The 18,409-nt window shown below is 42.1% G+C and overlaps 1 protein-coding gene across 7 annotated transcripts in view; it reads right to left on the bottom strand.

Annotated features, from left to right (window-relative positions):
- The window catches only part of Mapkap1 (MAPK associated protein 1), a 218,143-nt gene that overhangs the window by 94,375 nt on the left and 105,359 nt on the right, over positions 1-18,409 (bottom strand). For all 7 annotated transcript variants that reach the window (XM_027423729.2, XM_027423728.2, XM_027423732.2 and 4 more), the window contains one exon: positions 9,707-9,883. In XM_027423729.2, the coding sequence (XP_027279530.1) occupies positions 9,707-9,883 (177 nt within the window). The remainder of the gene's footprint in view (positions 1-9,706; positions 9,884-18,409) is intronic.

The following is an 18,409-nucleotide window of genomic DNA, read 5'->3' as shown; positions in this document are numbered from 1 at the left end:
ACTTTTCTTTTGTTACAGAATACATAAATCCATTGTGGCACAATGTAATATGTATCACCATGCTACACCTGCGGACGCTTCCGCGCGGCTGCCATGTCTGTGCAGTCAGGAATGATAAGTGAACCACCCGTGAATGTTAACGATAGTGATCATTCTGAGGTAACTCGGCTCTCCATCTTCCTTTACAGCCTCCAAGCTGAAGCCAGGGTAGCAAGGTTCACAGGAGGAAAATGAAAACAACAGTGAAGAAAAGAGGTAAAGCAGCACTTGGAATGTGCATCCACGAGCATGCTCTCTTACTTGGGATCCATTTCTGTAAAAGCGAGCACATTAAAAGGATAAGGTGGTTCTGCCCCAAGGACCACACTCAACCTCATCTAGTCAGTTTCCTTCTAGTAGGTTCTCAGTCCACCTCTTTACTTCCAGACAAATACAAAGCTTGGCTCTTACTTGGGTGTGCAGCCCTAGGGGGTTCTGAGTGACACACACACAGCATTCTGAAGGTAGAGTGCAGGAGCAAGTGGTCTCAGCACCCAGCTAGGCACGACTATTAAGTTGGGCTCCCATTTAATAAACAGAAATGGAGATCTGCTACCACAGTTTTCAACTTGACTTCCAAACACTTTGGGTTTTATGCCTCATTTCTTTACATTCAGTGCTTTTTTTTTTTTTTTTTTTTTTTTTAAATGGGCTTTCTAAAATACCTCTTGCAATATATCTTTTAAAACTGCTCTTATTCCACAGAGGGCATTGAGTTTGAGGCTGAGAAGACAATGGACTCATGGGCAAAGCATGTTGCCAGCCCTGCCTACCTTCCCCTGGACTGGGGCTTCTGTGGGGTAGCTAGCCAGGATGGACAAGTAGGTCCCACACAGATTCAGCATCTGGGCTCAGGACAGGGCATCCCAGGACACCGAGCAGAGACAGCTGCCCTCCTGCACCTCTGCGGGCTGCCTGTGTAGGTACAAGATGAAACTCCACATCAGAGAGCTGACTAAATGCTGCCAGGAGTGTTTCAGTCAATTCAAAGCTGGGTCCTGTCAAGTCCGCTAAGCACTGAAGAACGCACGGACATTTAAAAAGAGATTACTCACTCAAGGAGCTCAGTTCTGTGCCTGTGAAAAGCCACACAGTCACCAAAGAGGCTACTGGGGGAGGGGGGAGAGCATGAGACATATTCTGGCAATGTAGCCCAGACTGGCATTGAACTTGAGGCCTTCCTACTTCAGCCTCTCAAGTGCTGGGTTTATAAACTTATGTGACTGCTTCAGATTTACTACAGTATTCTGAGACTATCGTTAGTCCTGGACAATGAGTGCTTTTCTAAGTGGTAAACCAAAGGTTACAGAGACACACAGGAAACACGATACAGGTCCTCATCCAAAAGCAAACTCTATACACAGACAGGGCAGAAAACCAATCAAGAAGGCAGTTCATTCAGAAGGAACGCACCCAGGCCGGAAGTGAAACGCCCTGTGAGCAAAAAGCAGTGATATATGAGCACTTCAGTTTCCCCCTGAGATGAGATCCCTTTACTTCAGAATTTTAAAAGGGTAAAATATACAACGCATGCTACGCACCTGGCACTGAGGGTGGCAAACAGGCAGAGGTTTTCCTAATGCTGGCTCTCTGTGTCTGCCTTGACCCAAATCATCACCCCAAAAGAAGAGGCCTCATACAGCCCCTCTCTGCTCTGGCTCCTACAAAGACTGTTTACTGGGAGGATGGATGGATAGAAAGGATTTCAACACCTATAGCAGCACAGGGGCATCAAATTATGTGATTAGCTGCTTGGTGGCAGCATTTAGGGGCACTGTCAGTAAGTAGTCATTGAACCAGGCATCAAAACCTCCCTGAAGGACAGCATTCTGGACTCAGTGTTCAAAGCTTTCCTTTGTCAGAGCAAAACTCAGCAGCAGCTTATTCCAGTGGTTTTGGGGGGCACGATGTCAGGCAATAGAAAATCATAGTCACACTTCAGGGAAATTAGGTGAGAATTAAAGAGTTCTTACACTTGTAAAATAGACATTGTTTACCACTTAACAATCCTCAAAATAACAGCAGCAACTACTGTTTACAGAACACTTACTACATGACCAATATTAGACCTGTATGAATGCATTCAATCCTAAAAGAGCACACATACCATTTTCTAGAAACAAGGCTGGTGGCATCAGGTAAGTCTTCTGAGGCAGAACTCACACTCATCCTATTTCGGGCCAAGAGGTCAACAAAATGGTCTCAAACATATGTATACAGTCTGTGGGAGGGAAGGCCAAAGCAGGCCATACATGGCTGCTCTCTGTATAGACATGGGACACAGAACACCAAATGAGCCACACCCAGGAGTCAGGGAAGCTTCCACAGGAGAGATGTCTTAGCGTCATACATGCCAGGGAGAAGGAGCAAGAACACTGAGACAGCAGCACACCCCACTGTAGAATACAACAGCTGGTTTAAAGTCAAGCTTTGCCTTTATTGAGTAAACCATATAGCTACTCTGGCTTCATTTCCTCACAGGCAAAATGGGATGATAATAATTCTTGGACTTGAAAGTGTTTGTAATAGCATCTGTCAAATAATACTTAATAAGCAATAACATATTAGCCATCGGCTGGTCTTTATTAAAAGTGATATATAATGTTTAGGCATGGTAGCATACACCTGTCACTCAGCACTTGGGGGCTAAGGATCTTCAAGTTTCAAGCCAACCTGGGCTGCACAGTGAGATCTTGTCTCAAAACAGCCAAACAAAGGAGTGATGTATAACAAGAACAGCATTTCTGAGCATTTACTTGTTTCCATAATCCATTCCCTGCAGAAGGGCAGGTGCTATTATTGGTCCCACTTTATAACAGGAAGCTGACAAGTTAAGACACCCGCCTGGAGATACACATTAAGTTAATAAGTTATATAGTTAGCAACAAGTCCTGCAGGAGCCACAATTTAACCCTAGATTGACTGTACACCTCCTAGACTCTGAAGCCTGTGTTGTTTGTTTGTTTTTTATTCTTTTACTGCTTAGTGGGAGCTGAGTGAAGGACTCAGGGCAGGAGACTTCCAGAGAGCAATACATGTCCCAGATGGGAACCAATGGCTGACCTGTGGGAAAGGTTTACAAATATGCTGGCTCTCAGATCCTTTCTAAAGTGACCCTGGGAAACATCCTGACCAGTTCACAACAGCAATGGAGATGCATTCCTCTGGTTGTCACCTGCTCTGGTCCCCTTCCATGTGTTCATTCCCCAGTATCCAAGGTAGAAAATGAAAATATATGAGCAAGAGAAAAGCCTTACAATACTTGCAGCATGCCTGCTTTAAAGTCAGTCCCTGGGGCATCCCTTTATCCACATAGGGAGTTGACGCTAGTGTGAAAGATCAAAGCACAATGTACAAGCATGCAATGTTTGACATTGGACAAAGTACTTTTTTTCAAAACAGACATTTTCCAAAAACATAACTTGCTAGACTAATGGGCAGTGAGAAGCCAAAATGACTGCCCTCAGCCTTCTCCTTGTGTATCTTTGCCAGAGTCCTTGGGACTTGCCAAATCTGGTCATGCCTGCTTAGCTTGCTCGACTGATTGTGCCAGAAAAGAAAATAAGACACAGATGTATTTGAGCTCTTTGAGATGCCAGTAAGAGAGACAGCTAATGGCTTCATTTCGACCCTCCCCTTCCAGCTGGGCACAGGTGGGGATAATGAGGTCCCTCTCCCTAATCAAACTCAATTATTTACTACTCTATATAACCGCAAAGACATTCACCATTCCGTTCAGAATATAAAACACACTGTGGGCTACTTCCAACCACTGCCACTGGGTATTTATAACAAACTCAAGTGGCTAACAGTTTGCCTTGGCAGGAGTTTAAGTGTGTAAAGTTTTGCAAACTGTTTCTGTTCAAATATGTCCTGCTGAAATGGGGTCCCAGGCGGGGTTCTATAACTGTCAGGTCAGTGAACTGCATAACATGTGAGAATGTATTCACTATGCAGTGCAGACAGGATCTGGAAATCAAACACTTCGTTCCACTGCAACCTTCTGAAGCATCACGGCTGTTTCAGTAGCAAGACTGACACTGTATTAATAAACATTACGAGTCACTAGCCTGACATGTACATAGCAGTAACTGACAGACTCCAACGTAAGCTGAGGGAGAGCAGAGGAAATCAAAATGAGACACAGGAACTGAATATAGCCAAGGGGCTGCAACACGAAACAAACTGCATTAACTCAGAAATGTGAGTCTCAAACTTTCAGGAGATACAGTAACTACAGCAGCAATCTGGTATATTTTTTAGATATTGAAGTAAATTGATAGCTATCTAAAAATGTGTGCTTTTATTGTACAAATAAAGCATGCCCTGGCACACTTTCTGCAGACAGACATTCCAGTAAGCAAAGAATGCTTACAAGTTCGTCTGACCTTTAAATTCTTAGAAGTATGTAATTAATTCTTTCTATCTTTATTACTTGTTCCAGTATTTCTGTCACTTTAAACAGAGACAAAGAAAAATCTTTTCTTTCCTCGAGAACAATAGCTTTTGCCAAAAAGGAAATCAAGTGAGATTTATAAATACAAAATTAAGCAGGCTGCAAATGTTCCATTTCCATATATGAGGACAATCTGGACAATGAAAATGTTTGCTCATAGAATAGAATGGAAAGTAACAACATGCAGTTGGTATGGGTAATTCATACCCAGATTTCCAGGCCTGATTACAGAGAACACGCACCTTGTTTTTATTTTGTATTCCATATTAGCACTGGCCCTTCCCAAACTGTGTGATCTTGCTCTGACCCTCGGCTTAAAGATTTTACAAAGGAGCTGCTTATAGGAATAAAGGCAGAAGTCAAATACATAAAAAAATTTATGTTTGCCTTCTTGTCTCTCTTTCTTGCTCTTTCCATTTTACAGAACACAAGGCAATGCCACTGAAGACCAGGATAAGCTAATGCTGCCATTTTTGATTAAGGACCAGTCATTTGGTGTATATTTTGGAGATATCATCAAAAAGGTAAGTTAAAAACTACAGGCTTTTAAAAGTCCTCACATAAGAAAGAGCAGTGAACCTCGGTATGCCTCTTATAAAAGCAGCTCACCATTCCCTTTGAGCAGAGCCAAGTGAAGCCTAGGCAGCTTTGGGGAGCCCTCTGGGCCATGTTGGCTGTTCAAGGCAGTTCAGCTTCCCACCTTCTACCTGGTGGCTCTTCATCCACACAGCAGAAATGTAGCTAGACTCTATTAACTTGCAATCTTATGTCCATTTATTGTATTAAACATTGTAAGGAAAACACAAAGGAAGGTAGTGTAAGTGCTCTGACTGACAGAGATCTGTCCTGGGTTCTGTCTGTTTTATTAGTTTAGATGTTTGTTCCCCCAGAACCCTCCTTCCTCACTCCATAGCAAGGTCTGCTTTGTAGTTGCCATTTGTGAACTCAATTCCATTTCTATGTGAACACTGTGCTGGAAGAGGGTATAAGTAGACAGATGAGGTAGGTCCCTTTATTGCACCACTACATCTCTAGAGGATCACTGGGTCCTGGTTTGGTCACTGCTAGCAAGGAGCACTTCTCCAGATGCTGGGCAACATCTGAGACCCAGCTTTTCATCTGGCTTTGGACATCAGTCAAAAACCATCCTAGGGCTGGGATTTTAGTCACAGCCTCTCGTGTGATTCCCGTCCGCACTCTCCCTTCTTCCCACAGTTCTGATAGGTCCACCCATCTTTACTGCTTACTTTCAAAGTAGTTAGAGTAAGCAGCTTAGGCAGCACACACTCACTCTGTAAGGTCAGTTAGAATCAGCAGCTAGTTTAGAAATTGATCCACCAATGGGCTTGGGAAGCAGGCTGTTTCTGTTAGGAGTTCCTAATTTTCAAATTGGTGTGTGTATTTTTTTTTTTTTTTTTTCTTCAAATCAAGTCTCCCTCAAAGAGTAGTTCTATGTCCTGGGGTTTCCTGAGGCCTATGGGATTTGGGGGGCTGGATAGGCCCTGGCTTCACTTACAAGGTATATAGAAGTCATCCAACTTCAAATTCATTTCCACAGAACATTTTTCTAGTAGAGATTCATTTAGGTTTTTTTTTCCTTCTAATAAATGAAGGCTATTTTACTATTGTCAACCAAAGGCTTACTGAAGCAGGGTTACTTTTTTCACTTCTGTCAGATGAGGGCAGAAAATAATAAAAATAGAATGTAAATAATTATAAAATCTAATAATTCATAATCTTTGCAGGATAGGATGGAAGGAAATTAAATTTAAATCCCCCTTCCCCTGGTATTAATCTGCACAGTATCATTTTCTGAGGTCTATAGCTTCTATTTCCAGGACTCACAACTATTAAATTTATAGGCTGAGCTTCAGAACTTAAGTATTTTATTTTAGCTCAATGAAAATCATATACACATACAAAAACCATATACATTTATATGGAGAACTATATGTGATTGAACTAAAAGAAAAATTAATGTATAAACACACACATTCTATAAACATGTATGCATATTTTAGATCGCTACCAATTCTGGTTCCATGCCCCTCACCCCACCCAGCTTGCCCTCTCTGGGCAGACTTGAAAGGAAATCAGCCTGTTAGAAAGAACCAGAAGCTGACAAACAAACCCAGCCATCCCTCCTACCTCTGCATCGCCTATGGCAACCTTCACACTATAATGGAGTGTTGCTACAGAAACCGTATGACACACAGGCCTAAAACATTTACTATATGGCCTTCACAGGAGGTCTGCTAACTCTGGGATAAGGGGAAATGTGGGGGCTGCGTGTGCTGGCAGCTAGAGCTATTTAACATCACTAATGGATTAGTAAAGGTCAAATTCATCACTGTAAGTAGATGCAAAGTTTGCTAAACAGAAAGATGGTGTGAGAACTCAGAGCACACATGGTGCTTTACTGGGGAGGCTATCTCTGTAAAATGTATGCTCTTTGGTGTCAGAAGCATGTGTGCTCAGGTACCAGGAGGGCCCACCTTTATGTAGATCAGTCAGCCAAAGCAGGAACCACACCTGTCCCGCTTTACTGAGGATGGAAGGAAGGTGACAGAAGAGAGGGCTTTGCTCTAGGTCTAGGACTTTGAGTTTTGTAACTAGAAAGTCCTGGGCAGAACAATAGGAATTAGTCATGCTAGCAAGTATAATGGGACAAATGCACACAACAATTTTCTAGTAGAGAAGGTTTACATTTGGGGGATACATTATAAATCATTAAATTTAATTAATTTAATGTGCTGGTAATTAAAAGTACCATTCATTCTTTAAAGGAAAATAATATGGCAATCACATTTCCATGAAAATGAAAATCAAGACTCAAGTTGACAAGTAAGACATTTAACTCTCACTAAACCCAGAATCAACTTTTCTTAAAAATTTTTATTTATTTATTTATTTATTTATTTATTTATTTATTTATTTATTTATTTTGGTTTTTTGAGACAGGGTTTCTCTGTGTAGCTTTGGAGCCTATCCTGGCACTTGCTCTGGAGACCAGACTGGCCTCGAACTCCCAGAGATCCGCCTGCCTCTGTCTCCCGAGTGCTGGGATTAAAGGCATGAAAGGCATGCACCACCAATGCCCGGCCAGAATCAACTTATTTTTAGCAAAACACTAGCATCAAGATTTTTAAATTTATATTTTATTAATGCTACCATTTACTTGTATTTAATGCCATGTTTTAGGTTGTATAAGATAAGGAATTTATAGTTAAAACATTATACAATTTTATAGCCAAAGTTTTATATTTGTAAGCATTCAAGTGGCACTATAGTAAAACTAATCTGGGCAAACAGTGAGGCTTAACAATGAGCCTAAGTTTACGAAAATTTATGACTTATGTTTAAGAATATTCCTGTTGTCTAGATTTGATAGGTGAGAAATTAAGGCATAACAAAATAAAGTTGCCACAATCACATAGCAAGTTGCCAGTGAGACTTGAACCTGGGTTTGCTAAGGTTCAAAGCCTATGTGTCTGGTTGGGATGCAGAAAGGGTGGGCTTCTGGAGTCTTTGTAGGGTATGGGATTGAGAGTCTCTAAGGCTAGAAGACAACTTAGGGCTTCCTGATACTCAAAGTGCAGGTACAGACTTGAAGATTCACCTGTACCTTCTCCACAAAGTCCTCCACTGGACCAAGGGCATAGATGCTTATTTATACTGTTCCCTTCTCAGTCTTCAGGAAGCAGATGGTCTTGTCTATCTCTGAGGATGTCTGTTCCTAAGAAGGCATCAATGCCCCTACCTGCCCATGTTCATTGAAAGTTACTTCCATTAGGTCTTTCGGTCTATACAACACTGACTGAATAGGGGAAAGGGAGGCAGAGAAATGGAGCAGTAGCAAACTTAGCAATGGGTCCACATGTCCAGTTTCATTAGGAAGGTGGAATCACCAGACAATTTCTTAATTATTTTAAAAACTGTGTAATTTAAAATTAGAGTAAGTATTCTATAAAGCTGCTGTTTTTGTACTGCAAAAATGAAAATGTGGGGGATAGCTCAAACCTGACTTGAGAATAGGTGAGATTGGGAAAGCTGGAGAGGCTGCTTTCAGCTCATCCTAGATGCCCACTGTTTGTTCTTGCTCGAGAGGAGAAAGACCCAGAATACTCACATAGCTTATGCTACACTGTCCCATTTTCCTAAGTCTCAAACAAAAGAATCTGTTTTAAAGGACAGGATGAAGTTCTTTAAGGCAATCCCTCATTAGGAACACGAATTTGCAGGTTCTAAACAGCAGGGGGTGCCAAAGGGATCACTATTAATCCCAGGAGATGGCCAGGAGAGGGACAGCAGAGGCCTAGGTTAAAAACTCTTAGGTTAGACTGACACCTGAGTGTGTGGGATCACCCTCAGCTACTGGAACTCAGCAGCTCAGTGGACTCAAATGAACAAAAAACAAATCTTCATCTCCCCTGCAGTACTTAGCATTTCCTTGCATGGAAAGTGGAGGCAACACATCACAGCCAGGTGAGCCATGTGGGTGCTGATCATGATCATCTTAGCTAACAGTACTGTTTGCTACAATGGTACAGAGGCCTGAAACAGCACTTAAGACTCATCACTGCTCTCAATCAACAGGCTTTAAGAGCGATGATTAGGTAATCTATTAGAAAAGCTAGATGTACCACTACATCACAGATCTGTTTAATGATCTGTTGACTTTCAATGGAGGAGATATATTCCAATGAATTTTATTTTATGTATGTACATACACTTTTCTGAGAGGGTGTTTTTTAGGCTTCACCAGACAGACAAAGGCACAGAAAAGGCTAAGCACAGTCTAATGAAAGGAAACTGATGAAAAATCAAATTGGATTTGAACCAGTTGGACAGAAAAGTTTTTTTTTTTTTTTTTTTTAAGTCACAACAGAAAAATGAAAAGCATGCATTTTCATTTCCTTGACTAGAAAGAGGCAAACACAAATGCTGCTTCCCAGGCTCCTTGTTGCCACTGCTCCCAGAGGCCATCTGTAGATATGCTGTTCCCAGATCTACCTCGAAGTCTGCTACTGGCTGTGCATGGCCTAGGTGCAGAAGCATGAAACAGCAATGCACATGTTCCCAAATCATTCTGAGAGTAGTCATGTGAGCAGGTGCTCTAGGTACCACATATAATTCACCTGATGAACAAAACCAGTATCAGATGCAAAATGCTAGAAGGTCAGGGTGAGGAAAATAACAGGCAGTACTCACATTCGAACAAAGAGTGATTCTTTGGATGTCAGACCAGGAGATGAATACTTTTCAACCAGGGCCAAAGTACTGAAGCCAAACTTATGAATGGGCTCATTGGAATCCAGCGGTGGGAAATCTGTGTCTACCTCCCCATCATCCTCAGCAATATGCAGGCAGTAGGCACTGACGTTGTCACTGAAAGAAAAACCATAAAGGCAAATGAGTATTATAGGAAAGTACATGCAGACCAGACGGCACAGAGCCCAGCCAGCATACTGACCCTGCTGCTTTCTATCCTCAGCCTGGGACACACTGAGAACCCCTAATTAGCAATTCATTGATATGGAGAAACCACTTGGTAATGTATCAGGTGTCCTCACAACATAAACTCCACACATGTTAAAGACCTAGAATTCAATCCTTGAGATGAAAAATGAGATTTAATGTCAGCCTTATATAGCTGGGTGGTGGTGGTACACACCTTTAATCCCAGCACTCTGGAGGCAGAGGCAGGTGGATCTCTGTGAGTTCAAGGCCAGTCAGGTCTACAGAGTGAGTTCCAGAACACCCAGACTTACACAGAGAAACCCTGTCTAAAAAAAGAAAAACCAAATCAAACAAAAGTATAAACAAAAAACAGAAGCTCATAATACAGGAGGGGAAAGGAAACACTACAATACCTATGAGGACACAGTCACAAACAAAGGAAAAAGAACTGGGCAGGGGTGGGGGGGGATACGCTTCGATGCACAAGTAAGCCTGGTAACCAAGACCAGCCACACAGCTCTCCTTCCCTAAAAAGTAACTAACTCTTTAGGTAGGATCTGATTCTAAACACCACAGAGACTTAGTTGAATACAGCAAATGGCCTTATTTATCCTGACACTCACACCCAGTCCTTCTGACCACTTCTAGTTCTCTATCATGTCTAGCCATGACTTTCAGATTCATTCTAGTCTTGCCCTTTTAGAATCAACAAATATCCATTCCCCAGCGGGAAAACAAAAAGGCAATTTGTTCATAATGACATGTCACTACACTAATTTTCAGATTTAAAAGCTGAAATCAGGGCTGGGATGTAGTTGGTAGCGCTTGTCTAGCATGCATAAAGTTCTGGTTTCAATCCCTAGCACTGTATAAATCCCAGCACTCAGAAGGTAGAGGCAGGAGGATCACAAGTTCAAGGTTATCTTTGGCCATATAGCTAGCCTGGGATGCATGAGACCTTGAGAATATGCAAATTAAATAAGTAAATAAACAAATGCTGAAATCAGTGTAAATATTTTAAGACAATATGCTCCAGAGTAGTCTGGGAAATCGGAAACCTGCTAGCACTTATGCAGGCTGGCTTCAGAAGCATAATCTACTTGTTCAGAAAGGAGTAAAATTCTAAATTCTGCAGCTAAAATTTGGAATTTTAATTATGTGATTGATGCTTTAATTAATTAATTGCAAAGTGTATGCTAATTGTTTAATTGGTTCCTTGATCTATATAGATCATTTTTTGAATTAAATGAGTTGATTTACAAAGTTTATTGATTGGATGTGACAAGGAATTATTGCACTGACTACCTGATTTGCAATTTTCCCAGTTAATTCACAATCTTTAGCTGCAACCCTGCTTATTGAGAGAGTCTACTTCAGGTGATCTACACTCAGTGTGTCTGTCAAGGCTGAGAAGTATTTATTATATAAAACAAGTAAAAGGGACAGATGAAAATTAATGGAAACTATAAATCTGCTGAATGGATTGATAACAAAGTAATCTGGCCATGTTTGTCACTTTACATTTCATGTGTTTGCAATGTTGGTAAGAAATATAAAATTCTTGTCTGAGTGTGGAAACTTCTGGTTCTTTACAGCAAGCTGTCAACTTAACCACAAAGTAAGTGCAGAAACAGATGCTCTTTAGAAGAGGAAAATGCCCTGGGAGAACACCAACTCAGAGCTTTGCAATCAGAGACCCAAGTTCAAGTTTCAGCTCCATGGTTTTTGGGCTATGTGATTTCTGAATAAGCTTCACCTTGGCTTTCAATTTCCACACCCATAATGAGGCCATGATGTCCTAATTCAGGATTAGATTCAGTGGTGTATGCAAAGCCTAGCATACACAGAAGTAGAATATAAGTGTGAGGTAACTATGGTAAGGTCAGATGGGGACCAGCTCTAAGAGCTCTGTCAGTCCTTCAGTTACGGATGCACAGCAGAGCAACAGGGTAGCTGTGATCATGGTAGCTCATTCCAGGCAGGCAGGTCTGTGCCTCTAGGGTTGTATGAATAGGGCAGATTTGGATGGGTTATGTAATGGATAGCACTGATTATTTACTGCCATGTAAATTAATCTGAGAAATGTCTGAGATTCCCCTGCACCACAGAGGTTCAAGGGCAAACAGCCTACTGATCAAAGCAGAAGCCCAATATTGATAGAAGAATCCTGCTTTGATTATCATGGGATACTCCTGATTCCCCTGAAAAAACAAATTTAACAAATACTACAACAAGCTCAGGTCTGAGAGGAAACCAAAGGGTTTAACTCACCAATTCTGAAATACAAACTGCCAAGTAACTCATTCAAAGGCATTTGTACAGTATTTACAGTACTTTGTGCAGTGCTCTGTCCTAAGAAGGACTCCTCTTGTACTGTACAAGAGGAGTGAGGTCATCAGCAAACAGAAAAATCAACTGAAAAATCCAAGGAGATGGTGACTAAAACATTCCACACACAGACCCGCTGGTTCTCTTGTGCCTCTACAAAGCAATCATCCTGTAACAGAAGTGACTGCTGTGTTTTCACTTGTGAAACTGCCTAGGACTCCACATTAAGTGCTCCTAGGATGAGACAATGTCATTGGCTGTGTGCACTGGGTACTGTGTACCACACTGGCAAACAGACCTGAACCCATCCACTGAATTTGCACATCAACTCAGTGAAGTCAGTCATTGTATACATTAAGAAACTGAGGCTTACTGGGGTTAAGTGGCTTGTTCAGCATTAGATGACACACAAATGACAGAGCTGACATTCAAATCTAGGCAGCCAAGAATTCCTTGATCCCACTAATTCTCTGGCCAAAGCTATGCTATGTTAAGACATCTCAAGGTGTTTTGGGATCCATGCCCATTTGGTGTCTCAAGAGAAAGAACCATGACTTAATTTTTGGTCTTGTTTCTCATATCTACAGCAGAGGAATGGAGACAGAGAAGAGGAGAAACAAGCTCCTGATGAACCAGGTCACAGACAGAGCTAGTCTAGAGAACTGAGGCCTCCTCAGATGCCTTTGTTCTTCAACTTACTGATCAAATCAGAAATTGGTGGCAGTTTAAAATGGGAGGGGGGGAAAAGCAGCTCTAGCCCCTGTCAACAAATTCTACAAATCCCAATGCTGGAGCTTTCTACACAGGGAAATAAGGGCCCCTTTCGACAGCTCCATTCTGGATGAATGACATCTGGCCTTAGTGTAACTTAAACCACTAAACAAATCCCTCTGAGCTCCATCTTATGTAAAAAAGGTTTTCCTGATTTCTCTATAATCACTTGCATCTCTGACAGATTCAAGTCAGTCTAGCTTTCTTGGTCACTATTTCTGCACACTATGGTCACACAGCAACTTTTCCTATTTATGCATCTACTCTCCCAACAAGCATGGGCTCTTCTAAGCCTCTTCATGCTTACTGAAGAGTAAAATGGCTGGCACTTAGATGGTACTTAACAAATATTTGTTAAATGGATGAGTACATGAATATGTAGATGGAATCACTCTGAACAAAAGTAAAAGATAATAGAAATGAGGTTCATGTTAACAGAAGAAGGGAGGCACATGGGGCACCCTGGGCATCACACATCAGACACTGCAGCTTCAGACAAGGGAGAAAGCAGTAAGCAAGGTGGTCAAGGTGAAAGGGGGGCTGCTTTTCACACAGCTCTCATGCAGCCCAAGCGGGCTTTAAGCTCCCAACTCTCCTGCCTCTGCCACCAATGCTGACAGTGCAAGCATGCTTGGCTTCTCAAAGGGGGAGGATGTGCCACCACAAATGGCTTCTCAAAGGGTGAAGGATGTGCAACCATGCATGGCTTTTCAAAGGAAAGGGGGTATGTACTACCAGGGGTACTAACAAGGGGGGATGTGTCTCCATGAATTGCTTGGGGAGGTACCTCAACAGTCCTTCAAGATATGAGTACTGGCATCCCATTTATTGATGGATAAAAAGAAATGAGTAAAGATTGCAGCTATATAAAAAATTTAGTTGTGTTCTCAAAAGACTATAAATATCTGTATAAAGGGTTTTCAAAGGCTATGGAAACATTTGTCACATGGGGGGTTTCTTTCTATTTTCTATATTTTCCCAATGTCCTGCCCTCATTTTCTGAGATGGACTAACTTCCCAACCTTGAACTCCCAGTCCTCCAAGTCCTGTGGCCTCAGTGCTGACTGAGAGGTGTGGTTCACTATCCTGGGTAACTTATTTCTCAGCATAGCCACAGGTCAGAGTGCCCACTGCACTATGAAACTGTAGAATTACAAAGAAAATAATCCTATCTGTTGCACAAGGGTCTTACAAAGATTAAATGACTATATTCATTGCAAAATGTCTCATTTTGCCAAGATTTCTTTGACAAGTCTTTGTCTTCTGATTACAATGAGGCAGGGAAGCCCTAAATTCCTGTCTGACTGGACCCAAGAACACAATAATCTAGACTAACAAGCAGGAAGAGGGAAAATAAGAGGCTTAGTTTTAGCAATAGGTAGGCCTGGAAGGAGAGACAACCACACTGTAAGAAGATGGGGGTTTGAACTTTGAGAAGCAGTAAAATGGATCCTGTGGTCAGAAAGAGCCTTGAGGCAGAAGGGATGGAGACCTGGAACCAAACTTTCAGTGAATATAGCAATTTGGTTTCATTTGTCTATGTATCAACAACTGATGTAAATTTTTTTCATTGGGAAAATGTATTTCACTTAGTTGACCAATATTCATAGTGTTCAAAGGCTGGTGTGGCTTTTATGAAGTAACAGCAGTAGGCAGCCTATATATAGATAGCATTTAATTCATACATAAAAACTTTAGGAGCATTCCAGGAAGCATTTCAAATTTTTACCAGATTTTATCTGGCATGTTCAATTTACATACTCATAAAAATGTACCCATCTTTTGGAAATGCAGGGAAAAAAATCCTTTTAAAGTGTGATGACCACAGGCAAAGGCTTACTGTTCTGTTTTGCTTTAAACGAAAAAGAAAAGAACATACTATTCTGAAATATCCAGAACTCTCCATATCAGGGCCCTGGTGTTTACTGTGGTGGCAGATCAATATTAAGAGTCTGCTGGGCATTAGTAAGGGGAAAGTGGAGGATACTGACACGGTTGTAGCCCGGAGGTTGATCTCTCAAGTCAGAAGGAAAAAATTAAGACTGTCAAGGTTTCTATTTATCCACATTCTACATAAAGCAAATGGTCAAAACTGGTGACTATCTAAGATTCAAAGCACAGCAACCTCATACAGGAGTGGCTCTATTTCCCCACAACAGCAGTTCTAGAGAGAAAACACCTGCTGGCTGCTCATTAGAAGCTAGGCCTTTGTAGCTGCTATCTGCTGCCCTCTCAGGGGAGCTTCTGTAGTAGTCTTCAAACTCAAGGACCTTAGTGTTTTCATACCTTACTCCATTTTCATCATGTTCCTGTACAGAGCTCTGTTGTCTTGAATAAGTTTATAATAATTGTATTAACATTCTTATTTGCTAATTCTATCATTTCTGGAAAGCCCTGTGTACTATCCTAAATTAGACAATCTTCCAAACAAATGTACAGAATTGGCAGGATTCTGACCTTCACAAACCCATAACCTTTCATAAACTCTTCCTGTAGACATTCTTTCAATCTCACTACCAGCAGGATGTTTCAGAAACATAAATGTGGTATTGTCACCTGCTTAATACCTTTCCCCACCTTTAAAATAAAAGCAAAAGAACCTGCCTTCTACACCTTTCACTGTGCTCTGCTGCCTTCCAAGCTCAGCTCCTTCCTGCCTTCTATTCCAGAGCACATACCTGGGGCTTAGCCACACCTGCACCAGATGACATATCAGTCTGACCACTGTGTGGACTATCAGCCTGGAGGTGCCATGCTTTTAGATGGTAAGGTCACTAAGATTTAGCTCAAGCCTCATGTTTTCTGGCAAGGATTCCCTGACTTCCTCCACTCCAGAGCAACACAGAGCTCCAGACAGAACTCAAAAGGCTTATTATTCCCATGTCCCTAGGACTCTCTGGATGCTCACTGTATTCAAAGTTTCCATGATACCAAAGTGAGCATGTATGATTTGGTATCTATCTAAACCATAAGCCTGAACCTTGAAACACAGATTATGGTAACTTGTACCCCAGTGTCCAGCACAGGGTCTGGGATGGTGAGGACAGTATGCAATGTCTGAGGGAGGGCAGGGAGGCAGGGAGGGGTGGCAGTCTCTGCTTTGAGTGACTACAGCATCTGGTCATGATGCTACTCAGAAGAAGAGCCTCATAGCCAGGTGGTGGTGGTGCACATCTTTAATCCCAGCACCCAGGAAGCAGAGGCTGGTGGATCTCTATGAGTTCAAGGCCAGCCTGGTCTATAGAGTGAGTTCCAGGACAACCTCCATAGCAATACAGAGAAATCCTGTCTCGAAAAACCAAAACCAAACCAAAACAAAAAATAACAAAAACAAAAAACAAAAAAGCCAAAACAAACAAACAAAAACAACAACAACAAAGAACACATGTACACACAACAGTTTAAGGAAAAAGAGGAAATGAATTTGAAACAGAGCATGGGGAGGAGTGGTGGTAGTCTAAGGGAGGTTTTATAAGGAAAAAAGGGGCTGGGCAGTGTTGGCTCACACCTATAATCCCAGCACTCAAGAGGCAGTGACAGGTGAATCTCTGTGAGTTCAAGGTCAGCCTGGTCTACAGAGTGAGTTCCAGGACAGCCAAGGCTCCAGAGAGAAACCCTGTCTTTCTGGTGAGTAAAGGTCTGTGATAAGGCAGAAGCTTGCCCTATCAGACACCTAGAGAAGGCCTCCCTTGCATGGCAGGGTTGAACCATCTGTCCAGATGTGAAAGTGCAGACTCCAGCTCACCCCCGTGCTGCTGCTCTTGCTTCTCTTGGATGGTCCCTGAGTAAGCTCAGTCTTTATCTCCCAAGCTGAGCTCTCCATTTGCCCCACTTCTGAAGGTCTTGGTTTTCTGAGACCCCTCTGTATCAACACAGCTCTTCATTGGCCACTTTCAAGGCTTTTTTCTTTTCACTAACCCATGCTGGAGGTTTCAATGAACATCTCTACATGGAGGTCTCCCAGATTCACACTGCCAGTTTGTCTCTCTCCTCTGAACTCCAGCAAACGAATAACAAAGGACCATCAAATTACCAGGCAGAACACTACACTCACACCACCCTGCCCCTGTGAAAGCCATAAGACAAGACTCTTCCAAGGCTTCCTCTCTGCACAGGGCAAGACGACACATAAGGCAACCAAATTAGCTTGGGCACTTTCTCTCCCAGATGTACTTCACCTCCACATTCTGGGAGTTTTCCCCTCCAGACTCTGTCCACTTCTCTTAGTCTCATTCATTCTCTTCTTCAAACCTTTGTGTTCCAGGCAGACTAGCCCATGGCTTCCTCCGGCCTTAGGTCTGCTGCCACACTATTCCATCTGCAGGCCTCTCCCAACCCAAGGCCTTCTGCTGCCCATTCCCGGGAATCTCTTCCTGACTTCAGGCTAGGCACTCATGAATTTGTCCTTTCCTTCAAAGCACTCGGCTTCATTATCTGAAAAATTTTAAGTTATTGCCTACTTCCTTTATGAGACTGTTGAATTCATGAGAGACCATGTCTACTGCACTCAGCACTTGCAAAGCAGCAGAATGTCTGAGACATAGCAAACAATGAATGTTGGTGAAATGCATGGATGAATACAAATGATAAGTGAAATGAGCCAGATACAAAGTGCTATTACACTTGATAATTTCTTCTACCCAACACATTGTAAATTTTTAAGTGAAGTGATGGCATTTCTCTTGTTCTCCATTTTATCCTTCCTTAATATCTAGGGCCTAGGACAAAAATATTTGCTGAAGGAATGGAGGGTAAAATCTTTAAATATCAGTGGCTGCCAAAGGTGAGGAGTAGAGATGCATAGGTGATGCACAGGGAGGGCCCTGGAGATCAAACAGGGTATCAAGAGAAGACAACTGTATACTAATAAATACATGACCCAGAGACTGATACTAGGGTTCAAGTTTCAAGCTTAATATCAGGAAAGCAAAGCACCTGGCCACTAGCTCTCACCTTTAGCTCAGATTGAAAGGGCTGATCCACGCAGGAGCTCTTCACCAAGTCTCAAACTGCTGCCTCTCCTCAGTGTGGCTGGAGAATGAATGCCTCATGCTGAGACCTTGCTTCTGTCTTACATACTTCCCTAATTGTTGGGATTAAAGGTGTGAGCTACAATTCTCTTTTAGACTGATTCACTCTTGTGTAGATCTGGGTAGCCTTGGACTCACAGAGATCCATCTATCTCTTAATTCTGAGTTCTAGGATTAAAGGTGTGTATCACCACCACCTAGCTTCTGGCTGCTGGGATTAAAGCCTGGCTTCTATAGCTTGTGGCTGACTTTGCTTTCTGAATCCTCAGGCAAGATTTAATAAATCATAAAGAGTATATCACCACAGAAGGCAGAAAGGCATACC

This window comes from Cricetulus griseus, chromosome 6, assembly GCF_003668045.3.
Source record: "Cricetulus griseus strain 17A/GY chromosome 6, alternate assembly CriGri-PICRH-1.0, whole genome shotgun sequence".
NCBI classification, from domain to species: domain Eukaryota; kingdom Metazoa; phylum Chordata; class Mammalia; order Rodentia; family Cricetidae; genus Cricetulus; species Cricetulus griseus.
The sequence above is the reverse complement of the archived record's forward strand: the minus strand, read 5'-3'. Positions and strand labels throughout refer to the sequence as shown.